Genomic DNA, 27489 nt, shown 5'->3' on the forward strand with positions numbered 1-27489 from the left:
ATATTTTATTTTTTTCAATTCTTCAAAATTTTTAACTCCTGGCGAAGTATTAACCACAAACTGGTCTCGTATAACTAAAACTAACATAACCAACTTTACGAAAATTCAATTATAGAAAATTTAGGGTAAGGCGCACTATAGCTTCGGCTAGTCTCGGCACTCTGTATTAGAAGAGTCAAGCAAAGAGAAACTGAACCAAAATTTCCAATATATAGCTGTGTGTAACAATTTGTTGTTGAATAAGCTGTTTCACGTTTGTCGCACTGTCCATCAGGGTATTTGGTTTTACACAATAAATTTTTATGGTTTCTTAAGACACATTCACTAGAAAACGGTTGCTTTTGAGAAACCTAAGAAAAACTAAAAAAAAAGAAATTGGTTTAGGAACTGTCGCACTGAAAAGTGGTGAGTTGATGAGATTGGCTGTTGGTCCAATTTATGGAAAAAGAATTTTAGACATTCTTGAACGAAATTAAGCAAACTTTGTAATGAATTAAGACCTTATAGCTCCTAATCTGCTAACTTAAAATTACAGGAAATTTGTGTAAAATAAATGGTTCCTGCAGTATTGAATTATTTTAAGGGTACTGGGTCAATGACGATGACAGATAATACGTTTGGAATTCATCAAAGCACTTTAAAATCTTGGTCCATTGTGTAAAGCGCCGCCATTTTGTTTCCACCTGTTTAGTTTTTTTTTTCTTGTAAAAACTCTGTGCAAAGCTAAAAAGTTTGATATCAATCTTATCGCTTAAGACACAACTTTAAGGTTAAGACAAAATATTCGAATTTTGTGATTCACACTAGCGCAAGCCTTAAAACTGTCTTCTCTTCTCTTACATGTAATTGTTTTGCGCATGACTTAAATATAACGTCTGCGTTTTTTGAGGGGTTTGACATATGAAAACCGCTTATGTATATAATCATTATAATTTTGCACAATATTACAATATAAAAAAAATTAAATATAAATTATCAGAAAATACAATTACGTAATCAATCAGTAAGATGAAGAAAAAGACTCGACTCAAGACTATAAATACAAAAGTTCTTCAACTAAAACACTAAGTTATAGGTTAATGTAAACCAATTTTCACATTTTTTATTAAAAGCACGAAGAGGGAGTTTAAAGTATCAGTTACTCCTCCCAGGAGCGAATTTTTTTTAAATTTGTTAGCTATTGGTCTTTTCCACTAATCTTCATATTAATTTTTTTTTATCGTTTTTATATACGAATACGGATGTATGCGACGTGAATTGTGTGTTACGAAGATATCAAAAATATATCTAAAAAATTTAAAAAGAGAAGAAAATAAATTACAGTTGGTTGTTACTATATATCTACTTATTCACCAGGCCCTTCGTCGTAATGCAAAGCACATGGCGAGTTTTGGTTTACTGTATATGGTATATGTGCAATGCAACAAAGGAGAGCACTCTCCGTCAAGGTTGTTAGACTAACAATTCCTGCTCATTGTGATATTACTGCTTTATTGCTTCGCTTTACCATATATCATTTGTAAAGTTTAACAACAGATATTTTAATAGCTGGAATTGCTAGTTGAACTATCTTGCAGTCTCTTTATAAAATATTTTAGTAAATATGTTACAGCACGAACAAACATGTTTGATTTTCGTTCTAGACATTATGAGGGAGCGCTTGCTTTGAAATGCTTATGCGTTTAGAAGCATATGCAAGAAAAGGTTAAAACAAATCTACACATGTGGAAGAGCGTGAAATGGTACATTAAAATTAACTATAAACAGTATTAATTTAACTCTCCTAAGTAGGAAAAAAAAAACGTTACCTCGTCCAAATTTAACCAATTTTTTAAAAATGTAAGAAACAATTATCAATAGCATAAAAATTGTTTATCGATCTATCTGTGTACCATAAATATACACAAAGACAGCCGTGCTGTGTAACAGATACACGAGATTGCGCAGTCGTGAGCAATTTTAGCTCTCTGTGGTAGAAATCTATCAGAAAAATTCATGTGTGAATAATGTCTTGTGTAAACGTAACACGAATATTGTATTTTACACTAAATAACCAACGTAATTTTCTTCAGCATCATCGATGTATTCATTGTCACTACGGTAAGGTTTGGAGCTTGCCACGGAGGAGGGTGCTGGTGATAACCTTCCACTTGTTGGTGATGTCGCGGCAGATGCTTCCTGATATGGCTAAAAAAGCAAAATCAACAAAATGATGATAAAGTACGGTGTTTTTAGGTTGTACGAGTAACAGACAAGGCAGTACAAAAGACGCCCACCCTAAATGGTGGAACTTTTTCCAACGTTGGGTCCGTGATAGGTGTTTATGTGAGTTTGAACACGAATACGGCAGTTTATCCCTTCTGAGATAATTGAATAATCTGGTAGAACGCAAAAGCAAACACAATAGCGAAACAATGTTATGTCCTCGAAGCAAGTAAGAAATTAAAGTACCTGCGGGGAAGGTTTTTTAAACCTGTTTGCACGGTCACCGAATGCACCAGGCACTCTATTGTTGATCCCTCCTTCGTCAGACGGAGGACTGCGTAAGGCGTCTCTCATAAAATGCGGCGGCTCAGGAAGATCGTCATCTATGACGTAATTATACCAAGAAAGAATTAAAAAAACCGTGCTTTAGTTCAACAAACAGTCACCAGTAAAAACCTTCATTTTTAGAAACAACTCTAAAATTATATTTTAGATTATGGACGAGTGGCACAAGAGAACGTACGAACAAATGTTAGTTGTATGGCGGTAGTGTACTACTACAGACAAAACATGCAAGAACACAAACATAAAGTCGCTGTCGATAGAACGCCCGCGTGTGGAAAATTAAGCTTTGGGCGAGTGTTGTAAAAATGGAACTTACGGGCAAGTGATAATCAAGAAATCGAGTTGTATTAAAATAATACAAAACTAGCAGAGAGCTCGGGAATAGGGCATGGGGAGTGGGCAGTGGTTTATTTAAGGAGGGTGGAGGTATGATGTTACCTGAAGATAAACGCCCTCGGCTATTTCTTTGATTTCTTCGATTGTCATCTTTAGGCTTCTGGAGTAGAGGGTCCTCGTCTGCATAATAACGTAGAAAATTGTTTTAGTTTTCCGTTAGTTATACTGGCGTTTTGGCGAAATGATTTCCGTTCACGTTTTAGACAAGTTTATTCCATTGTCAGACCTGTACATAGCATTTTGTCCAGGTATTGATGTAAAAATTTGCAGAGTGATAATAATAGACGAGTGCAATCTTGTTACTACTTTATTATTACTAATTCTGAATATTTATACAGGATAGTCACTTTAGTGTTTAAAACTCTGTTATTAAGTTTGGGTCCTGTGTGCTAATGTAAAAAATTATAAAATGACGTAACAAATGTACAATAGACAAATGCTACGTACAGGGCTGTTTATGTGTTGTCTTCTTGCACGTATTAACAGATACACAAACGAATATACGAGACACAAGATGCATGCTTAGTGCGTACTATACGTCATGTCTGTCACGTGCAAGTAAAAACGTTCCGTCATTAACATTTAGGCTGGCTGCAAAATTGATGTTGGCTGAATTTCAGAGTTCAAATTTGAGTTTTAACATAACACTGCTTAAGCGGCTTGAAGTCAAATACAACCCAGAATAAAAACAGAATCTTTTGCATTCAAATTTTAACTAATCAATCTTTAATTCTACTCATATAGGAAGCCTTAAATAACCAGGCATACAAGTAAAAGCCAGTCTTTTGTTGTGCAACAGATTATAATAGTATAATTAGGGCGGGAAAATTATCGTTGGTTGTTCTTGCTGGTGATATGATGTATCGAACGATACACATACTCGCACCACAAGCATAATTCAAAATCATAGCGTATCATATCTGAGCAGCTGACAAGATACTTACCGTTTCTTTCCGGATAATCGTCGAGAGCGTCCACGGAGTAACGATTTTCATTTCGCCGCGAAATCTCCGTTGCGCGTGTGCCATTTAGTGATGTCATTGATTTCGAATGCGGGGGTTCTACGAGAGCAAACAAAGCAGAAACTGAAAAAGATATCTTGCTATCTACAGAATACCTTTTTTCTTGCATTTTTTCTTAATGAAGTTAAAGCGAAGTTAGATTCGTTTTTACCTTGTTTTTTCGGTATTCTACCAAACGATGTGTAACTAGGCATCGGATTATCGGGCCGAAATGTGCTGTGTTGATTAGGATGGTCGGTGAAATCGTGATTTGGGGGCTTTGTGTAATGCACTGCAAAAAAAACACACAATAATGCACTGCGAAAAAAAATACAACTTTGCATGAATAAACGTCGACAGCATGAAAAATATGGGTAGCAGTGTTATTACAAATTCCTTCTTGTTTCTAAATCATTTTTTATCTTGCTTACATTTTTTTTGCATAATTCAAAAACGGAAAGATAGTTTGAATTCAGCTTTCAATGAAAGAAAAATACGAGTGAGATTTTTTTCACTACTGGGAAGGGTCGAGAGTGGAGAGGGAGGATCGAAATTACTAGTGACAAGGGAAAAGATATGCCAAAAAACTCAAGTAGTAAAATTGAATAGAAATAAATAAAAAAAATGTCTTATAATTCTCAGATTAGTATGATTAGGGAAAAAAATGCTGAAAACATTAGCTACTCTATGTCTGTAGAAAAACGCCCTGTTCACACTTACTATCATTATAGTCTGGCGGGGGAGAGGTTTTTTCATCGTCATCAATAACAGAAGTGTCCATGGCAAACGGATCTTCATCGTTCAAATAACTGGAACGAACCACATCTGAACTGTATTGACTGAAAAATCAAAAATAGACAATTCAACTCCTCCTCCCAGTAAACTGGCTTTCCCTCATCCCAAACCCAAACTATTTTCCTGTAACCCACAGTCTAACCTCAAGCAAATTTTTTCCCTGGCAATTGACGGCTCCTGTCAAGCCAATGACCGAATATTTTGACTCACTGATTTAAGAAACCTTGCTGTACCAAACCAGAAAACATGCCACATTACCGAAATTAAAGGATGACTTTTAAGTTATGCTTTAATTTCGGTAATGTGGCATGAAATTGTTTACAGTACATCCCTGCTCTAAGCCAGATTCAAAACTGTCATCCCGACAAGTCAAAAATTACAGTATTCTCTGGTTAGTTTTTAAATGAAAAGTTTGTTATACAGTATTCTCTGGTTAGTTTTTAAATGAAAAGTTTGTTAAATAGTATTCTCTGGTTAGTTTTTAAATGAAAAGTTTGTTATACAGTATTCTCTGGTTAGTTTTTAAATGAAAAGTTTGTTATATAGTATTCTCTGGTTAGTTTTTAAATGAAAAGTTTGTTAAATAGTATTCTCTGGTTAGTTTTTAAATGAAAAGTTTGTTATACAGTATTCTCTGGTTAGTTTTTAAATGAAAAGTTTGTTATATAGTATTCTCTGGTTAGTTTTTAAATGAAGAGTTTGTTATACAGTATTCTCTGGTTAGTTTTTAAATGAAAAGTTTGTTATATAGTATTCTCTGGTTAGTTTTTAAATGAAAAGTTTGTTAAATAGTATTCTCTGGTTAGTTTTTAAATGAAAAGTTTGTTATACAGTATTCTCTGGTTAGTTTTTAAATGAAATGTTTGTTATACAGTATTCTCTGGTTAGTTTTTAAATGAAGAGTTTGTTATACAGTATTCTCTGGTTAGTTTTTAAATGAAATGTTTGTTATACAGTATTCTCTGGTTAGTTTTTAAATGAAGAGTTTGTTATACAGTACTCTCTGGTTAGTTTTTAAATGAAAAGTTTGTTATACAGTATTCTCTGGTTAGTTTTTAAATGAAATGTTTGTTATACAGTATTCTCTGGTTAGTTTTTAAATGAAAAGTTTGTTATATAGTATTCTCTGGTTAGTTTTTAAATGAAAAGTTTGTTATACAGTATTCTCTGGTTAGTTTTTAAATGAAAAGTTTGTTAAATAGTATTCTGGTTAGTTTTTAAATGAAAAGTTTGTTATACAGTATTCTCTGGTTAGTTTTTAAATGAAAAGTTTGTTATATAGTATTCTCTGGTTAGTTTTTAAATGAAGAGTTTGTTATACAGTATTCTCTGGTTAGTTTTTAAATGAAAAGTTTGTTATATAGTATTCTCTGGTTAGTTTTTAAATGAAGAGTTTGTTATACAGTATTCTCTGGTTAGTTTTTAAATGAAAAGTTTGTTATATAGTATTCTCTGGTTAGTTTTTAAATGAAGAGTTTGTTATACAGTATTCTCTGGTTAGTTTTTAAATGAAAAGTTTGTTATATAGTATTCTCTGGTTAGTTTTTAAATGAAGAGTTTGTTATACAGTATTCTCTGGTTAGTTTTTAAATGAAAAGTTTGTTATATAGTATTCTCTGGTTAGTTTTTAAATGAAAAGTTTGTTAAATAGTATTCTCTGGTTAGTTTTTAAATGAAAAGTTTGTTATACAGTATTCTCTGGTTAGTTTTTAAATGAAAAGTTTGTTATACAGTATTCTCTGGTTAGTTTTTAAATGAAATGTTTGTTATACAGTATTCTCTGGTTAGTTTTTAAATGAAAAGTTTGTTATATAGTATTCTCTGGTTAGTTTTTAAATGAAAAGTTTGTTATACAGTATTCTCTGGTTAGTTTTTAAATGAAAAGTTTGTTAAATAGTATTCTGGTTAGTTTTTAAATGAAAAGTTTGTTATACAGTATTCTCTGGTTAGTTTTTAAATGAAAAGTTTGTTATATAGTATTCTCTGGTTAGTTTTTAAATGAAGAGTTTGTTATACAGTATTCTCTGGTTAGTTTTTAAATGAAAAGTTTGTTATACAGTATTCTCTGGTTAGTTTTTAAATGAAATGTTTGTTATACAGTATTCTCTGGTTAGTTTTTAAATGAAAAGTTTGTTATACAGTATTCTCTGGTTAGTTTTTAAATGAAAAGTTTGTTATACAGTATTCTCTGGTTAGTTTTTAAATGAAAAGTTTGTTATACAGTATTCTCTGGTTAGTTTTTAAATGAAAAGTTTGTTATACAGTATTCTCTGGTTAGTTTTTAAATGAAAAGTTTGTTATACAGTATTCTCTGGTTAGTTTTTAAATGAAAAGTTTGTTATACAGTATTCTCTGGTTAGTTTTTAAATGAAAAGTTTGTTATACAGTATTCTCTGGTTAGTTTTTAAATGAAAAGTTTGTTAAATAGTATTCTGGTTAGTTTTTAAATGAAAAGTTTGTTATACAGTATTCTCTGGTTAGTTTTTAAATGAAAAGTTTGTTATATAGTATTCTCTGGTTAGTTTTTAAATGAAAAGTTTGTTATACAGTACTCTCTGGTTAGTTTTTAAATGAAAAGTTTGTTATACAGTATTCTCTGGTTAGTTTTTAAATGAAAAGTTTGTTATACAGTATTCTCTGGTTAGTTTTTAAATGAAAAGTTTGTTATACAGTATTCTCTGGTTAGTTTTTAAATGAAATGTTTGTTAAACAGTATTCTCTGGTTAGTTTTTAAATGAAAAGTTTGTTATACAGTATTCTCTGGTTAGTTTTTAAATGAAAAGTTTGTTATACAGTATTCTCTGGTTAGTTTTTAAATGAAAAGTTTGTTATACAGTATTCTCTGGTTAGTTTTTAAATGAAAAGTTTGTTATACAGTATTCTCTGGTTAGTTTTTAAATGAAAAGTTTGTTATACAGTATTCTCTGGTTAGTTTTTAAATGAAATGTTTGTTAAACAGTATTCTCTGGTTAGTTTTTAAATGAAAAGTTTGTTATACAGTATTCTCTGGTTAGTTTTTAAATGAAAAGTTTGTTATACAGTATTCTCTGGTTAGTTTTTAAATGAAAAGTTTGTTATACAGTATTCTCTGGTTAGTTTTTAAATGAAAAGTTTGTTATACAGTATTCTCTGGTTAGTTTTTAAATGAAAAGTTTGTTATACAGTACTCTCTGGTTAGTTTTTAAATGAAAAGTTTGTTATACAGTACTCTCTGGTTAGTTTTTAAATGAAAAGTTTGTTATATAGTATTCTCTGGTTAGTTTTTAAATGAAAAGTTTGTTATACAGTATTCTCTGGTTAGTTTTTAAATGAAAAGTTTGTTATACAGTATTCTCTGGTTAGTTTTTAAATGAAGTTTGTTATACAGTATTCTATGGTTAGTTTTTAAATGAAGAGTTTGTTATATAGTATTCTCTGGTTAGTTTTTAAATGAAAAGTTTGTTATACAGTATTCTCTGGTTAGTTTTTAAATGAAAAGTTTGTTATATAGTATTCTCTGGTTAGTTTTTAAATGAAGAGTTTGTTATATAGTATTCTCTGGTTAGTTTTTAAATGAAAAGTTTGTTATACAGTATTCTCTGGTTAGTTTTTAAATGAAATGTTTGTTATACAGTATTCTCTGGTTAGTTTTTAAATGAAATGTTTGTTATACAGTATTCTCTGGTTAGTTTTTAAATGAAAAGTTTGTTATACAGTATTCTCTGGTTAGTTTTTAAATGAAAAGTTTGTTATACAGTATTCTCTGGTTAGTTTTTAAATGAAAAGTTTGTTATACAGTATTCTCTGGTTAGTTTTTAAATGAAATGTTTGTTATACAGTATTCTCTGGTTAGTTTTTAAATGAAATGTTTGTTATACAGTATTCTCTGGTTAGTTTTTAAATGAAAAGTTTGTTATACAGTATTCTCTGGTTAGTTTTTAAATGAAAAGTTTGTTATACAGTATTCTCTGGTTAGTTTTTAAATGAAAAGTTTGTTATACAGTATTCTCTGGTTAGTTTTTAAATGAAAAGTTTGTTATACAGTATTCTCTGGTTAGTTTTTAAATGAAATGTTTGTTATACAGTATTCTCTGGTTAGTTTTTAAATGAAAAGTTTGTTATACAGTATTCTCTGGTTAGTTTTTAAATGAAAAGTTTGTTATATAGTATTCTCTGGTTAGTTTTTAAATGAAATGTTTGTTATACAGTATTCTCTGGTTAGTTTTTAAATGAAAAGTTTGTTATATAGTATTCTATGGTTAGTTTTTAAATGAAAAGTTTGTTATACAGTATTCTCTGGTTAGTTTTTAAATGAAGAGTTTGTTATACAGTATTCTCTGGTTAGTTTTTAAATGAAATGTTTGTTAAACAGTATTCTCTGGTTAGTTTTTAAATGAAATGTTTGTTATACAGTATTCTCTGGTTAGTTTTTAAATGAAAAGTTTGTTATACAGTATTCTCTGGTTAGTTTTTAAATGAAAAGTTTGTTATATAGTATTCTCTGGTTAGTTTTTAAATGAAAAGTTTGTTATACAGTATTCTCTGGTTAGTTTTTAAATGAAATGTTTGTTAAACAGTATTCTCTGGTTAGTTTTTAAATGAAATGTTTGTTATACAGTATTCTCTGGTTAGTTTTTAAATGAAATGTTTGTTATACAGTATTCTCTGGTTAGTTTTTAAATGAAAAGTTTGTTATACAGTATTCTCTGGTTAGTTTTTAAATGAAAAGTTTGTTATATAGTATTCTCTGGTTAGTTTTTAAATGAAAAGTTTGTTATACAGTATTCTCTGGTTAGTTTTTAAATGAAAAGTTTGTTATACAGTATTCTCTGGTTAGTTTTTAAATGAAAAGTTTGTTATACAGTATTCTCTGGTTAGTTTTTAAATGAAAAGTTTGTTATACAGTATTCTCTGGTTAGTTTTTAAATGAAAAGTTTGTTATACAGTATTCTCTGGTTAGTTTTTAAATGAAAAGTTTGTTATACAGTATTCTCTGGTTAGTTTTTAAATGAAAAGTTTGTTATACAGTATTCTCTGGTTAGTTTTTAAATGAAAAGTTTGTTATACAGTATTCTCTGGTTAGTTTTTAAATGAAAAGTTTGTTATACAGTATTCTCTGGTTAGTTTTTAAATGAAAAGTTTGTTATACAGTATTCTCTGGTTAGTTTTTAAATGAAAAGTTTGTTATACAGTATTCTCTGGTTAGTTTTTAAATGAAATGTTTGTTATACAGTATTCTCTGGTTAGTTTTTAAATGAAGAGTTTGTTATACAGTATTCTCTGGTTAGTTTTTAAATGAAGAGTTTGTTATATAGTATTCTCTGGTTAGTTTTTAAATGAAAAGTTTGTTATACAGTATTCTCTGGTTAGTTTTTAAATGAAAAGTTTGTTATATAGTATTCTCTGGTTAGTTTTTAAATGAAATGTTTGTTATACAGTATTCTCTGGTTAGTTTTTAAATGAAAAGTTTGTTATACAGTATTCTCTGGTTAGTTTTTAAATGAAAAGTTTGTTATATAGTATTCTCTGGTTAGTTTTTAAATGAAAAGTTTGTTATACAGTATTCTCTGGTTAGTTTTTAAATGAAAAGTTTGTTATACAGTATTCTCTGGTTAGTTTTTAAATGAAAAGTTTGTTATACAGTATTCTCTGGTTAGTTTTTAAATGAAAAGTTTGTTATACAGTATTCTCTGGTTAGTTTTTAAATGAAATGTTTGTTATATAGTATTCTCTGGTTAGTTTTTAAATGAAGAGTTTGTTATACAGTATTCTCTGGTTAGTTTTTAAATGAAGAGTTTGTTATATAGTATTCTCTGGTTAGTTTTTAAATGAAAAGTTTGTTATATAGTATTCTCTGGTTAGTTTTTAAATGAAAAGTTTGTTATACAGTATTCTCTGGTTAGTTTTTAAATGAAAAGTTTGTTATATAGTATTCTCTGGTTAGTTTTTAAATGAAATGTTTGTTATACAGTATTCTCTGGTTAGTTTTTAAATGAAAAGTTTGTTATATAGTATTCTCTGGTTAGTTTTTAAATGAAATGTTTGTTATACAGTATTCTCTGGTTAGTTTTTAAATGAAAAGTTTGTTATACAGTATTCTCTGGTTAGTTTTTAAATGAAAAGTTTGTTATACAGTATTCTCTGGTTAGTTTTTAAATGAAAAGTTTGTTATACAGTATTCTCTGGTTAGTTTTTAAATGAAAAGTTTGTTATACAGTATTCTCTGGTTAGTTTTTAAATGAAAAGTTTGTTATACAGTATTCTCTGGTTAGTTTTTAAATGAAATGTTTGTTATACAGTATTCTCTGGTTAGTTTTTAAATGAAAAGTTTGTTATACAGTATTCTCTGGTTAGTTTTTAAATGAAAAGTTTGTTATATAGTATTCTCTGGTTAGTTTTTAAATGAAGAGTTTGTTATATAGTATTCTCTGGTTAGTTTTTAAATGAAAAGTTTGTTATATAGTATTCTCTGGTTAGTTTTTAAATGAAAAGTTTGTTATACAGTATTCTCTGGTTAGTTTTTAAATGAAAAGTTTGTTATACAGTATTCTCTGGTTAGTTTTTAAATGAAAAGTTTGTTATACAGTATTCTCTGGTTAGTTTTTAAATGAAAAGTTTGTTATATAGTATTCTCTGGTTAGTTTTTAAATGAAAAGTTTGTTATACAGTATTCTCTGGTTAGTTTTTAAATGAAAAGTTTGTTATACAGTATTCTCTGGTTAGTTTTTAAATGAAAAGTTTGTTATACAGTATTCTCTGGTTAGTTTTTAAATGAAAAGTTTGTTATACAGTATTCTCTGGTTAGTTTTTAAATGAAAAGTTTGTTATATAGTATTCTCTGGTTAGTTTTTAAATGAAATGTTTGTTATACAGTATTCTCTGGTTAGTTTTTAAATGAAAAGTTTGTTATACAGTATTCTCTGGTTAGTTTTTAAATGAAATGTTTGTTATACAGTATTCTCTGGTTAGTTTTTAAATGAAGAGTTTGTTATATAGTATTCTCTGGTTAGTTTTTAAATGAAAAGTTTGTTATACAGTATTCTCTGGTTAGTTTTTAAATGAAAAGTTTGTTATATAGTATTCTATGGTTAGTTTTTAAATGAAAAGTTTGTTATACAGTATTCTCTGGTTAGTTTTTAAATGAAAAGTTTGTTATACAGTATTCTCTGGTTAGTTTTTAAATGAAAAGTTTGTTATACAGTATTCTCTGGTTAGTTTTTAAATGAAAAGTTTGTTATACAGTATTCTCTGGTTAGTTTTTAAATGAAAAGTTTGTTATATAGTATTCTCTGGTTAGTTTTTAAATGAAAAGTTTGTTATACAGTATTCTCTGGTTAGTTTTTAAATGAAAAGTTTGTTATACAGTATTCTCTGGTTAGTTTTTAAATGAAATGTTTGTTAAACAGTATTCTCTGGTTAGTTTTTAAATGAAATGTTTGTTATACAGTATTCTCTGGTTAGTTTTTAAATGAAATGTTTGTTAAAGTAATTATGTTTTTTTTTTCTTCCAGGTATTCTGATTCAAATAAATAAATAAGTTACCTTCTCATGGTTGAGACTGGGATGTCCACTTGAACACGCCCATTATCTAAGAAACAAATGCGAGTAAGAAAAAAAATTGACGATGTTCAAGTAAGAAAGATATCACATTGAGTTAAACTATATCTCTCCAAGTTAACTATGAAATCGAACAAAGCGATGTTCAAATATGGACAATACCACACATGTTCAATCTATATCTCGCTACAACATTCGCAGACTGTCATCGTGTATTTCAAAAGTTCATTTGTGTGCACTCTTTGTGAAAATCTGTTAAATGTCTTTAAATTTCGAATAGACTGAGGACGTTTTTTGTTAATTTTTAAGGTAAATTAGATACAGTTTAGATACATGTATGTAATTTAATTGAATCGAAAAAAAATAAGTTATCAAAAAAAAAGCAATCGGTTTCACCATTCTCTCACACTTGTCCTCAAGGCTGATGTCATGCATTATTAAAAACTACAATTTAAGACACTAAGGTAATCCCAAAAATATAGACGCATGATGATATTAAACATTACTCACTGTAATGTGACTTGTACTTGGATGATTTCTTGTCTTTTTTACGATAAATAGCAATAAATAAAATTATTATAATAATCAGTAGCATGGCTCCACCCAGACCAACTGAGAGTGCAATAATATCTGTCCTAGACAAACCACTGTCGTCATTGTATGAAGGTCCTTTGCGAGGATAAACTAAAATTAACAATTTAAGTTGTTGAAAGAGGTAAAATACATCACCATCTGAAAAGACTTTGTTTATAGTAAAATCTAGAAACTCTGTACAGCCAAAGTCATGTGATCTACACAAAAGTTGAGAATTGAGTGCTTAGGGCTTGCCAGAATTACCTCAACCAGCTAGCTACGAAATATTTACACATAAAAAAATGCTCACTGCTTGGTAACTGCACTGGATTGCCAAAATTTCCATTTGTATCATAGACTATGAATTGGAAATCATACTGTTCATCTCCTTCCAAATCTGTAACATTACAGCTTCCATTTACAGTAATGTTTAATATTATTATCTCCGTATACTCTGTGTCAATTTCACGCTTGTATCTAACTTTGCCATAATCCCAGGTGAGCGCCACAGCTCGTCTTCTTCTTGCTGCAGGGTTAGAAAATATGATCCAGCTTATAACCACAGAAGTTCCATCATCTCCTTTAGCTATAGATACAGTCACAACATTCTTGGGAGGTTCTACGGATAAAAATACAAGTTATATGTTACTGAGAACACAAAACTTGTTGTTAAAATGTAGATTTTACGCTTGTAATCAAACATTGGCATTCACACAACATTCACATTAAACCTATGAACATGAAAGATGCTTCAGCGTAATGAAATTGCACACGAAGCAAAGCTAATTCTGTTCACAAAAAAAAAATTAATGGGTAATGATTTAATTATTATTTAGATACATCTATTGAAAAATTGACACATCTGTTTTATTATATTTTGTATGTAAAGCAAAATGGCGCAAAAAAGAATAAAAAGCCTCCACATCATAATACACTATTTATTTCGAAACTAGTGATTCAAAAAGAAGTTTAGCAACAAAACAATAACGCTGTTACCTTTTGTTCGATATGAAACGGGTTTAAGCGTTCCACTTATTCCTCTCTCATTTTTAGCTTTCATGCTAAACTGGTATGTAGCACCAGCTTTCCTGTTCGAAAACACATATCTGTTTCCTTGCGGAGCACCAATGTAATTTTCCTTGAAATTAACTTCACTTTCTTCTTTGTACAACAAAATAAACTGGACTGGATAACCACCAGTATAGCCTGGTGTCCATGTTATTGTTATGTTCACAGAAACTGGAATAGTTGGTTGCCTTATGTCTGTCAGGTTCATTCTTACTGGCGGGTCTGGCTTACCTAACAAATAAAGGAAATGCCAATGAAACAGTTAAAATTACTAGAATTAAGTTTGTTAAAAAAGTCTACAGTGGGTGTCTTGGAAAGCTAGAGTGGGTGAAAGTTCTAGTGTTTCAGACAAAACGCATTTCTAAAACATTAAACAATTAAATAATTAATTTTAGCTTATGATCTTACTCAAACCTATTGTAAGTATTCAGATAAAAATTCACTAAAAATATACAGATGTATGAAAAAGTTAGAGATATTAATACATCTGTTAATACATCTGTTTTTACTTTTTTTCTAATTTTTGCAAACATTAAACCAAAGTCATGTGTTTTTTTCTGAAAGGGTGACCCCTTAACTTTATGAAAAGCTTACCTCTTTTTAATATTTGAAATTCTTGATTGGTTTCACCAAGTGAATTGTTAGCCATACATATATATTTTTTGCCCAAATGTTTATCCTGAACTGCCACAGTTAAAGTGCTGGTAGTACCAAACATTTCGCTGTTATGAGTTATCTGGTAGCCATCAATACCATTTACTAATATTGTGGGTGATCCATGTTCCTTCCAAGTAATTACTGGTGTTGGAAAAGCACTAGCGTCACATTTCAAATTTGCTGTACTACCTACTTCAGCACCAACCTTGACTTGACCTGGATCAACAGTTGTGATAATAGGAGCATCTAAAATATATAGAAAAACAAAAGCTGTCAGCAACATTAGTTAACACAAAATATTGCATTTATGTTCACTCGTCGACGAATCGCTATAATTATTGATTATTATTTCAAGTCCATCTGCATAAAGAGCAAAAAAGACATAGGTAATGAAATGATGAAATGGATGGAATCAAAGTTTGTGTTTTCTATCGCAGACTGTGAGGAGGAAACTATGTATGACATAAACCAGAAAAAATCCCTACTACATTACTACCACAAGAAGAATAAATTAACATACGTTTCACTGAAATGCGCACTGATTTTGTGTCTGAATTCACAAGATTAGTTGCACTGCATGAATATACCCCCTTGTCTTTGGCTTGTACATTCATAATACGGTAATCCTCTCCGATATGTTCCACACTACTTCTGTCTTTGGTCCAAGTAATTTTAGGTTTGGGGACGCCATCAGCTTTGCACATTAATATTATGTTTTCGCCTATGTTAAGTATTTTATTTTCCGTAATTGTCATGATCGTTGGTGCATCTAAAAAATAAGATTTATAGCTTTTACTCACTAAATAAAACTTCTTACTAAAAGGATGAGGCCAGGAAATATTAGCTAATCACTTACACTCAACGATTATACGAGCAGTTGCATTTTGACCATACCCTTTTGAGTTCCTACTGCGACATGTATATTCACCATTGTCTGTTTTCTGTGGAAGTGGCCTGATAAATTGATTAGTAGTTTCAGACATTTGCCTCCCTTCAAAATACCACTCCCACGTGATCATCTTTGGATAAGCTATTGCTTCACACCTCAAGGATGCCTCCTTTCCATCACCTAGTCGAACTGTCACATCTTGTGGCTTGTTGGTAATTCGGGGCTTGACTAAAAATAACAAAAAAATAAAATGCAATTACATTCTGCAGACTCAGGTCTATTATTTACTGCGCATATTTCTATCACAAGACATTTTGGCAATAATCAAAGAATTATCATGTGATGTATAGCAATGGTGTTTGAAAAGGCACACACTAATTTACACTAATAGGCTATTTTTTTGCTTGCTTGCAAATATTTTTCAACACAGTACAAAAATAACTTTATACTTTATAAAATACTATCCAGGCTTTCCTAAATTTCTAGAATATTTTTATTCATGAAGTCTAAATTTTATCTAAATTAGTATACATACATTCGACGGTAATTTTCACAGTGTTGTTGTAGCTTCCAGCTGAATTATAAACAATGCAGGAATAAGAGCCACTGTCTGTGTAGCGGATACCGTTAAATTTTAAATTTGCTTCTACGGGTATTAACTTTTGTGTCATTAATTTCGGGGCATATGACGATTGAATTACGGAATCGTTGGTAATATTTGCTCCATATTTCTGCCAATATACTTTGGGAGCCGGTCTTCCTTGAGCATTACAATGAATGGTTACAGTTGCACCTTCATCCACATTACTAGGTGTATCTACCGATGGAAGTTTTGTAGGTGGAACTAAAAACGAAAAGGGTTATATTACCTTTATATTAACACAATGCTATGGTTGACCCATCTATGAATTCTGTCAGGCTTTTTACACAAACTACAATTTGTTTCATGAATTTTAAATACTGTAAAGTTATAATTCTAATTCTCTAGCTAATGTCATTTTTAAATTTTAAATTACATTTTAAACTACATCCATAAAAGCAACTCTGTATATCAAATCTATATTAGATATATGATTATTCATAGTCACAATATTCACAGCAGACTTAGGACAGCATTATTTGATTACATACAAAATCTTGGATGGCACTGAAGTGTGTTTATTGTTTGGTATAATAATAGAAAATTAGTCAGAAAGTGCAACAAGCACATTGTGAATGTTTGACCGGCTTCTACCAAAGTAAGTTTTGCAGTAAAATGTGTGAATTATTAGAAATGTGGAAAAATATCTGCTGTCTTGGTTGTTTTGGTTTTTAAAACTAAACTTGACTACAACAGGAAAATCATTATAACTACTTACAAAAGACTACACATAATACCATTCAAACATTGTACCCTACAGGGCAACTTTTACATATAATTCTAAAGAACATACTTGCAACAACTAAATGTATCTGTCGTTTTTCTTCTCGACCTAGAACTTCATTGCTTGCAATACATTCATAAATCCCCTCATTTTGGATTGACATGCTTGGAATAGTATAACGCCCAACATAGTCATTTGTGTTAAGTTGAGTCGGATCACCACTGCTGATTCGAATGTTGTACCTGGCAGGAGGTTCGCTTTCACTCTCACAGATAACTAGGGCTTGATGACCTTGTGTAACTTCAATTCGGGTGTGGTTAATTCCATTGATGGAAAAATTAGTTTTTCTCGGACCATCTAAAACAAAATTACGAACAATAAGATTGCAAGATTGATTGCAAAATAATAACAAAATAATATATTATATCATATTAATAAAAGGTTTCCAAAGCTAGTGTTAAGTAACTGTAAGGCTAGTTACATGGTGTCTGCCATGCTCTTGGGTTTTTTTCAAGGCTAAAGGTTTTTTGCCGTTTTTCTCACATTTCAAGGTTACTTAGTACTAAACAAAACATATATCCCTAGGATCAAGCAAACTAAATGAAGTGTTAACACTTCATTTGCAATTAATTAGTCATGCAATTAACAAGCACTCTTTCCAGAATTCATATTTTAAAGGTGTTTCCCTAAAAGAGTATTGAATATTAAAAGCTTTAAAGAACACTTAGTTTTATTTCAAGGTTTTAAATTTTCACAAAATATTATTGATTCTCTTTTTGTAATGCACAATACAACATTACATGATTGACCTACCTATTTCGTTCTCTTTACCCGTTTAGCATGGTAAATAATTTGTGCTAGACACGCGAAATAAAAAACTAGTAGCCTGTTCTTTATATATTACGTTTTTAAGCTGATGTTTTATGTTATTTCACATGATATATGTAAAGGATATAAATTAATTTGAATTTAATCACAAAAATGAATTCTTTACTTACATCTGATAATGACTTTGACAAAGACTACATCAGAAAATTGTTTTGCACGATCGTTTTCATTTGGTTGATTTGAAGCTACACATTTGTAGTCAGCTGTGTCGTTGGTACTGGCATTATATAATGTCAGTTCCCCAGAATAGCTACCAGATTTCTCAATGGGGTGAAAGTCTAACTTTCCTGTCCAGTCCCTCATTTTTTTATGCCATTTGTAATAAGCAGGTGGGTTAGCATCTGATGTACATTTAACTGTCACATTTGTTCCTTCATCGCCATTGAAAACACCCCTTCTTTCATTTTCTATAACAGGTGGTCCTGGTTTGTCTAAAAAGAAAACATGAGTATTTACATATACTCTAGTATGGCATAGAGAAACTGAAAGCAAAATAATTGACAGTCCAGAAAATTGTTGTCTCTCTATGTCAGCAAATTTTCACAAAAAAGGTAAAAAGTTGGGACAAACATTTGACTAAATCCACATACACAACAACAATCTAATCCTAGGTTTACTTACATGTCACATTTAGGTAGGTTCCTTTTGCATTTCCAATACCATGAATATTTGAACCAGCACAATAATACACATCTGCATGTGAGCGCAAAGGTTTTAAGAATTTCAGACGTTTATTACCATTCTCCAAAAGTATGTATTGGTTGCTTTGTTTTATTTCTTGTCCGGTGGAAAATATTCCTCTGTACCAGTGGTATTTGGTATTATTTGGTGGATTACCATCAACATCACAATTGAATTCCTCAGTGCCTTGTCTTTCAAAAACTGTGCGATTTGGTGTCAGATACGTGACTACAGGAGCATCTACAATGAGATCAATGTAAACTATTCAGTCGAGACTAACACACATATACACAGATCATAATTTGCTCTCTTTGATTGATTGTCACAAAAAAAAATTATAGTATTGTCCTAGCAGGCTGCTTAGCTGCTAATATTGAACATTTTGAGAAAATTGAACAGTACAACAGTAACATTTGAATAAATTACTACTAAGGTCCAATAATTTCCCAAATAGCCATGTTAAATTGTTGTTGTGGTTAATGTTTGTGGTCATTATTCTTGTGCCTGGCTATTTTCTGGAATTAAAAAGAAACTTTTCACAATCCTTGCTAATGACACTCTTTAACATTTAAAGAAATAAGTTGAAAAAAAAAAACTGAAGAAAAACTCACTCAAAATTAATCTAGCTTCACTGTCACAACCAAACTTACATCACTTATGCTGGGCACTTTCTTACGTCACTTATGCTGGGACCTTTCTATAAAACTTTTTATAGTGTGTGAATATAAAATCCTGCCCATAATTGTATACCAATGCATGCCAAATAATAGCTATTTTTGACATATGGATATAGTGGATATAGATTTATAAAATAAGTGGGAGTTTCATTTCTTTTAAGAAGCTAAAAAAATTAAAAAAAACAACAACAAAAAACAAATAGATAAAAATTTGTATGAAGTTTTTCGTAAGTTAAAATAATTACATTGTTGGGTGATGAATAAAATTGCGTTTAGAGTAGGCTTTGCAGATTTAATGAAAAAACAAGCTCTAAACGAGCAAGTTAAATCTAAGAGACCTTGTTTCATAATTTTGTATTACAGTTTTCACTCCATTCACATGCATGTCCTACTGAGCATGTGAATGGAAAAAAATTATAACAAAACAAAAATTATAATAAAAACTTACAGTAGACATTAAGTGTAATTCTGTATTCGTCATTTCCACCAATGTTCCACACTTTACACTTATATACACCACGATGTTCACGTCCAACAGAAGTTATGTTGTAATCGTATCTTGTATTATGCAACATGACACCTGTTACTGGTTCAAATGTGCTACCTTTTTCTTTAAACCACTGAAAATTGATTGGTTTTGGGTTACCAGCTGTTGTAATACATGGAAGTGATACAGAATCTCTCTCGGTTTTTGTTTTTACAGTTACATCTTTATTTAGGGCTGGTGGAACTAAATGATATATAAAGATTAAATGAATGTTAACATGTATACTATGTATTTTTTGAAATATTCCATAACTTTGTAACCAATCTATTGTCTTTCCTGTTTACCAAATGTGCACATAAAAAAGCTTATTTCTCTTCAGAAAGGTGGTATGCGCATGAAATACAAAAACGGTTAACCATAACATGATATCCGTGTCTCTAATATCACATACATTCCTTTCCAAAATTTATATTCCAATTTAAAACATTACACAACATTATCCAAAATTCTGCAATTTGCGAATCGAAATGCAGTTCTTATAAATAAATTTGAAAAATGAGTTAAAAAAAATGCAAATTTCATAGTTTGCACGTTTCCTTTATTTGCATTAGTCATGTTAAGCAGCTTATACAAAGCTTAGCTATCATGTCAGTTTTGTTATTATCTTATCTACCAAAATATGAAACTTGATAATCACCGTTTTTTTATTTTTAATTCTTAAAATGGAGACATAAGAAGTGTAAGTTTTACCATCCTGGACCTAATTATCTTTAGGTATTCAAATTGCAAAGAGATTTTGCTTTGCTCTGGCCAGACAGCAAATTTTTGTGAATATCACACACACAAAAAAAATTACAGACTTTACAAATATTAACATAAATAATTGTTTACCAACATTTCTATTAAGTGTTTATTGCGAAGTAAATTACTAAAAAAGGCAGTAATTCTTGTCTTAACTTTTGATACAATTCACAACAAACTATTTTGTAAGCAAGCAAGACATACAACGTATTACATATTTATTGCTCACCAAAAAAATATGTTAAAGAACTTGGGGTAGACTTGTGTACATACCTTTTACTATCACCTTGGTAATGTTTGTAGAAGTCCTAAAGTCTGTTTTTTGGACGGCACATTTATATTCACCTTGGTCTTTTATGTTGATATTCTTCAGTATCATAATGATACCTCTGTTTGAGGTGGGAAGAGAAGCAGACACTCTGTTGATAAACTGATTGACAGCGTTTGTAACCTGAAGGTTTTTGTTAAAATACGCAACAATTGGACTTGGATCCTCTCCATATGTAATATACACAGAGTTAACATCGTTAAGTGATAGTGTAAATTCCCATTGCAATGTTGCTGTATCTCCATTTTGAACATATATTACAGAACGTCCCTTCACTACTTGACCACCTACTAAAAAATTTATATCTCTCATTTTTTATTACAGTAGACTCTACAATTCAGTTTAAATTCCTCCTTATTGTGAAAAGTCTTAAATTCAAGCATTTTTCCTGGTGGAGTAAAATTTCTTTAACAAACTCTTAAAAGTGACTTAATTCACATGTCTATAATTCAAACACTACCATATTTCAAGGGTTTTTCGTCCCTATTCTCAGTTTAAAAACACAATTATAAAAAAATTAAAATAATCTCGGCAAATGAAACGTCACTGAATGAACAAATTGCCTTCGTATATAACAAACCGTAAAATAGATTTTGAAATTTGAGCAAAAAAAATTTAAGTACTTTTTATATTATTTTATTAAAAAAACCAGGGGCAGATACAGTGATTGAAACAAGTTGGTCAATTTTTTTTACGAAGTCACTAGAAAATGGCCTCCAAAACTACCAAGATGAAAAAAACCAAGCAGACATATTAGACACTTTATATCAAGATTTATAAGCGGGTTTACCTAAAATGACATGTTTCATAAAGTGACCGTTGTTATGCTTAAAATTTTTCCCCCCTTATAAAAATCTTTGGGGTATATTAAACCTATATAAAGGCAGCGGATTTTTAAAAAATTTTGTATACAACAACTCTACGCTAGAGAGCATATTTCAATTGAATTCCAGTGACCAGTCGAATAAGAGTTTTATGAAAGCATGTGTGAGAAAAAAATCATGTGAATAAGGCATTTCCATTTTTACATTATAACAAAATTTCATAGCATAGTAATTTCTATTTTATTAGTTTAAAAATAGTCTGAAAGTTTTCTTGCACAATTTATCTACATTTAACTAACTAAAAACACATCACAAACATAACAAAATCTGCTTCTATAAAACTGTCTATAGATAAACAAAGTTCACCGTAAAATAGTTTTTTAAAGTAAACCATTCTTTTAAGGAAAAATCATTGATTTAAAAAGAATAACTTATTCCACTTCACATGCTTGTAATTCGAAAATTCATTCTTTCCTATGAAATAAATAAAATAGTATCTATTGTTTGTATCAATTTTAATCAATTGTATCAATTTTAATCTGATTTAAAGAAATTCGAACATTACAATAAAACAAGTCAGGAGATTCAAGCTTACTTTAAGAAATTTTGTTTCAAAATGTCTTAAAGATATATATAAACTTGACGTTTTCTATCAAAGGTGCAATTCTTGAAAACTTTTTGAAGCTCAAATAATCACAATTTAACATCAGGGATTTGCAAATGGGATGTATGTATGTATAGAAACTACTGGCTCACCTAAAGCTTTTTTAATTAGGAGTTAGTGTCCCCTTTAAAAATGGGACATACAGCTTACAGACTGACATGCTTCATTGACTCAATTTTCAACATTGTATCCTCTTTACAAACAGAATGGGAGAATCATGTTAAATCAGAGTGGTGAAAACATATTCTCGGATTTGGGTTAACATCTTCAACTTTGAAAGGGGAAACCAAAAAAAAACAAGTATATATAATATAAGATCAGAAATTTGGAAAACGATATATATATAGCTAGCTACAATTGTTGTTAGAACAGGATTTATTGTAATTTAAATTTTAAATTTTATAAGAGTTTGACCATAATATTTAACTGCACTGAAAAATTTTTAGTAAAATTTTCACAAATAGGAGTTTTTCACACCATATCGATGCTTTAGGGATGGTATATACCTCAATATTAGTGAGCCTAACCACTAGCAATGTCACATTTTTATATAAAAAGGTTAAGCTTACATAATATATTTGATACAATATTCATAATAAATTCAAGTTTCCCAAAGCTAGGAATCTGGCTACCTAGAAAAACAAATATTTAAACTCACCTTGAGCATCCACAGACAACAGAAACAATGAAAAAACACAGCATAGAAATAAACCTTTCATCTTGTTTTTATAAAAATATATATTAAAATATCTCTTAGCGCAATTTACTGGAACATAAACGCTGCTATCTTCACTTAATACATGCTTTCCCTGTGTTATTTTAATTAATAAAAATTGTTACATTCCATGATTGCGTTCGGTTTCTGTCAATGTCTCATACATTTCTTTTCGTTAGTCATGGTCAAAAATATTCGATTTTAACAACCTAACTTGCTAGGAATGTTTCTGTTTATCACACTCAAGAGGTTAGGATGTACGTCCTTGCGCTCTCAGGGTTCACGCGCGGTGAACTTTTTTTTCGTCGTTTCGGATTAAAAAAACAACCCAAACCTCGTTTCCAGCGTTTTTTTTTTAATTTTGGTTTGTTTTTAGCACCAAACTCCTTTTTCTCTATATATTAAAAAAAAGCTTTGTGAAATTCGTTTCCAAAAGAAAAATATTTGTGAATCGATATGCTATTACAAAATAGATATTTAGATAAATTTTTAACCCACGCAAAAACATGGAGCGAAAATGAAAAGTTGGGGACGAAAGGGCTTATCTATCTATATAGGCTTGATTTTACCAATAAAGTATCATACCTTATCATTCAAAAAATATCGGACAATCGTCATGTTTTTCTGTAGACGGTATGAAAACGAACAAAACAACTTCAGACCAAACCTCGTCCCAGAGTTATTGCCTTTTTAACATTTTGGGCGACAGCGAAGAAACTTATCCGTGGTCAAGGTGAGCACAGGCGGCTTTGGCATCAGGTAACAAACCATGAGACGATAAGGTCGCTTTAGATCATAGTTTTCCTCTCCAAAACAAATTGTCAATTTTGTCCGATACTTTTTTATATCAGAAACCTGTTACGCAAGAAAGTCAAACCCGTCTTTCGTGGCATTTTTTTTCGCGAAAAATAAAGTTTTTAGGTAAATATTACAAAGACAAACCCATCTTTTGTGGCATTTTTTCCGTTAAAAAAAACCCTAAAACTCAATCCGAAAGTTCTCGTCTTTTTGCTATGGACGAGACTGGGGACGAGGTTACCTAAGGCATTTTATACCCTGTTTATACTAGTCTTGATTGGAACACCAGCATTAGCTTTTTACCCACCGTTACTAATGTAAGCGATATTTGTCAATTTTTAATTCGAGTGGTTGTTGTTGTAGCGTCTCCGGGACACCTGAAATGTCTTCATTCTTCATTTGAATAATGTATGTTTCTTCCGTGGAGAAGTATACCCACATTTTTTTCACAATATCATTTTGAATAATTACGAGTTTTTAGGCCTTTTTAATAATCGGTGACATTTGTAGCGTAAACTATTTTTTCTATCCTCCTCCTATTGGACATGCAAGTTTAAAAAATATTGAACAGTTGTCAACCTGCCATTTTGAAAATAAAGGAAAGCTCATCTTCAACATTTATAGTGTGCAAGTTTTTATTTTAGGTTATTGCTAGAAAGAACTCTATTCCGTTTTATTCTCTAATGTGATGTTTGAAAAAAGTTTTGGGAATGAGATCTCTACAAACAGTTATTAAAGCAGTCAAGCCAGCTATATATAGACAAAAACCCTAAAAAAGAGAGTGTGTAGACATGGTCTTTCTCCTCCAGAGAGTGTGTAGACTTTTTTCTGGCTCTTCACAGCGCTCTGTTATGAAACAGAAAAATAAAACTGTCTCGGATACTAGAAGAAAGGCGTATGATCGTCCTGGAAACAAGGACATCATTGGAAACAAACTCATCCTAACTGAGGAAAAACAAATTTACCATGACAATTAAACCTTTTTTTTAATTTCTCTAAATGTGACAAATTGCTTGTGATCCTCTTAAAAGCATACAAAAAAAACTTTCATTGTCACGATAAATCATTTGTAATGTTGTTTGAATGACTGAAAGTACTTGCTAATGGTGATTCATTCGTTGAGTTTGGTATCGTAAATTATTCAATATCCTTTTAGAAAACGTATTAACAATCTTGAGTAGCGAAAGAGTGTGTTCACGCAACAAGCTCATCTCCATGACCTTTTTTTGCTTTTTGATATGTGACCTACTCGCTTAAAAAAAAACGAAAAAGAAGCTCTAGGGAAAACGTTGAAAAAATTCTTGTATGCAAACATTATGACAAGGAAGTCATCAAGGTCATCATATAGGCAAAATGCCCTGGGAACGAAATTAATCGCAAGGGACCAAAAAATTTGTTTCAGGTAGAGAAAATGAAAATTAGGACAACGATTAAACAGTAAGAATGGGCCAAAGTGATAGGGAGAAGTTGGAGGGTATTTAAAATAGGGAAAGTTACTTTCAACAGAATTGGAGTTATATTCTTTATTCAACTTTAAGATTGCACTATAAAAAGGATATTGTAAAAAAACATTAAGTAACTAAATTTTAGCGAACTTTCAGGATTTCTTGTGCTAACATTGTTCACCAATATTAACTATTGGTTGAGCTAACAAATTGATCGAGATCTTATACTGCAGTCTCGTACATGTTTTTACGTGTATCTTTGAGCCTAAACTCGTCAGCCTCAGTCGATGTTGCTATGCCAGAATACATGTTTTTATAAGAACCTTCAGCCTTGAATGTTCTTACTTGTGTTCTTTTAAAAATGTTTCGATATTAAATTTATTTTCTTTGATAGATGATATTGAAGTTTCAATCTCGTTTCACTTTTGACATTGGGTTTGTCAAGTAAGCGCTAGCAGTTTTGACCTAAGGCAAAAAACCCTTGTGGACGAGTGTTTGAAGTTTATCTAATTGCAACCGTTCAGTAAAAAAAAAAGAGACAAAAGGCACTGGGGACGAGTTTGATCTAATTGTAAAAAGACACGTAAAAAAATTTTTTTAAATTATTTAAAAAAAATATAGAAACTTTGGAAATAATTCTTGACTTACCTTGTTAATTGTAGAGGAATTCAGATCAAGTATGTTCGAAATATGTTCGAATTTTTTTTTTTAATTCTCTCAAAATCTAGGTTCCAAAAAACATGCGGACGCGGTTTCCTACTTTTATCATCGAAATGTGTCTCATTTTTTAAATCATCTTGCTAACAACCTTTTTTGCGCGTCATAGGGAAGAAAGACTATCCAAAGTGTACTAGTACAGTGACACACCGGTGCATCTGTTAAGCAACATTTTTCTTGTTTAAATAAAATGAGTTAATATGTCAATTGGTAGCAACATACGAGAACTCGTCCCTAAGTTGCGACTAACGAAGATAGTTGTCTCAAACATACATATTCGAGTGAGTGAAAATGATCTCCCTAATCCAAAAAGTGACGTTGTTTAGGCCTCTTAAAAACAATACAGTTGACTCTCCTAATTCGAATTCCCACGTGCAAAAGTTTTTTATTTGAGTTATAGGTACATTCGAATAATAGAAAGTCTCTGTAATTCTGTAATAATTACACAAAAAAGAAACTCTATTTAAAAAACTATTAAATATTTGATTGCTTTACATTGGAGAGACAATCTCTTTCGACAATACGAGTTGCATCACCAAGTGCTTTTCTCAGGTCGGCAAATTGAATTTGTCAAAGCCTTGTTTATACTCTAAAATTCGAATTAGGGAGAGAATCGTGCTGAAAGGGACTGAAAAATTGTTCGAATTATAGCTATAATTCGAACAATTTTTCAGTCAATTTGAATTTTTCTAATTCAAACTTAAATTATCGCGCCCTAACCGACTGATGAACGACCGCCCTCAGGCGAAAAGTTAGCATTAAAATTTTTGAAGTTACTTTTACTATTATCCCTACGGGAGGGAGAACACCAAATTTTAAAAAACTTGGCCACCAATTTTAAATTAATGCCACCACCCAAACAATTAAAAAATTCATCTGTCCCGAACTAGCAGATTAAAAAAGTATATAAAATAGGAAAGTCATTCCAATTTTCCCCTACATCGTTTTTGGTCTGCATGGTATCTAAATACTAAAATGCTGATGTCGCCGTCAATTTCATATTTATATTCTCTGTTTAAAAGACTGACGTCTTCTTCCGCATGAGTAACAGGAGCCCACCCTGGCCTAAATACAGTCGACTTTCGATATCTCGAACTCTCAGGGGGGACCGACAAAGAGAATTTCGAAATATCAAAAATGCAAGATAAAGGATTATCGAAATATCGAGCGGCGAAGGTTTTTCAAGTTCGAGACACCTGTTCTTGTTAATGAAAGTTTACGTTCTTGATTTGATTGTTTATCCGAAAAGGAGGAACAAATAAAAAGACAGGATATGTGGATAATATATATATTTGTTGTTAAAAAAAGCAGTGTAACATTTCTCAGCCAACGTTTTTACCACAAGCATGGTAGCCATTTTTAAAATGAGAAGGATTAAAAAAATCCGAAATTGTAAACGTCTCTTTTATGTATCAATCGCATTTTTATAAAATTGAATATTTTTGCTCGAAAAATAAGGGAGAACTTCGAGATAAAGTAATAAGCTGAAGGGACCGGAAAAATAGATCGACAAAGCGAGAGATAATCAAGAGATAATCATAACGGAGTTCAAAATACCTTATTCCATGAAATTAACGAGTCAAGAAATTAACGCGAATCAAATTAACAGTCATGAAATTAATGCGGTTCAATAAA

At 30.7% G+C, this 27489-nt stretch overlaps 1 protein-coding gene across 3 annotated transcripts; it reads right to left on the minus strand.

The window, feature by feature from the left end:
- Positions 1-1864: 1864 nt before the first annotated feature.
- LOC130622981 (cell adhesion molecule DSCAML1-like) lies at positions 1865-23070 on the minus strand. 3 transcript variants are annotated; one of them, XM_057438449.1, is made up of 20 exons: positions 22838-23070; positions 20637-20978; positions 19524-19805; positions 18339-18638; positions 17828-18148; positions 16899-17186; positions 16001-16309; positions 15433-15693; positions 15097-15345; positions 14514-14822; positions 13848-14150; positions 13162-13470; positions 12789-12962; positions 12264-12309; positions 4668-4786; positions 4120-4239; positions 3891-4007; positions 2989-3066; positions 2452-2588; positions 1865-2187 (listed from the first exon to the last, which is right to left on the minus strand). In XM_057438449.1, the coding sequence occupies exons 1-20, from the start codon at positions 22896-22898 to the stop codon at positions 2041-2043; spliced, it is 4272 nt and encodes a 1423-aa protein (XP_057294432.1). In that variant the 5' UTR covers positions 22899-23070; the 3' UTR covers positions 1865-2040. The 3 variants fall into 3 exon arrangements, with proteins under 3 accessions (XP_057294432.1, XP_057294431.1, XP_057294433.1); XM_057438448.1 differs by having other exon boundaries at positions 20637-20981; positions 22838-23069; XM_057438450.1 differs by lacking the exon at positions 2989-3066 and having other exon boundaries at positions 20637-20981; positions 22838-23069.
- Between the last annotated feature and the right edge of the window lie 4419 nt (positions 23071-27489).

Source organism: Hydractinia symbiolongicarpus, chromosome 13 (assembly GCF_029227915.1).
Source record: "Hydractinia symbiolongicarpus strain clone_291-10 chromosome 13, HSymV2.1, whole genome shotgun sequence".
Classification (NCBI taxonomy): Eukaryota; Metazoa; Cnidaria; class Hydrozoa; order Anthoathecata; family Hydractiniidae; genus Hydractinia; species Hydractinia symbiolongicarpus.

Coding starts and splice junctions, on each gene's coding strand:
- LOC130622981 (XM_057438448.1), bottom strand. CDS start 22,898: ATGAAAGGTTTATTTCTATGCTGTGTTTTTTCATTGTTTCTGTTGTCT. Junction 12,310..12,788: donor CAAGTACAAGTCACATTACA/GTGAGTAATGTT, acceptor TTTGTTTCTTAG/ATAATGGGCGTGTTCAAGTG. Junction 2,188..2,451: donor TTAAAAAACCTTCCCCGCAG/GTACTTTAATTT, acceptor TTGCTTTTTTAG/CCATATCAGGAAGCATCTGC.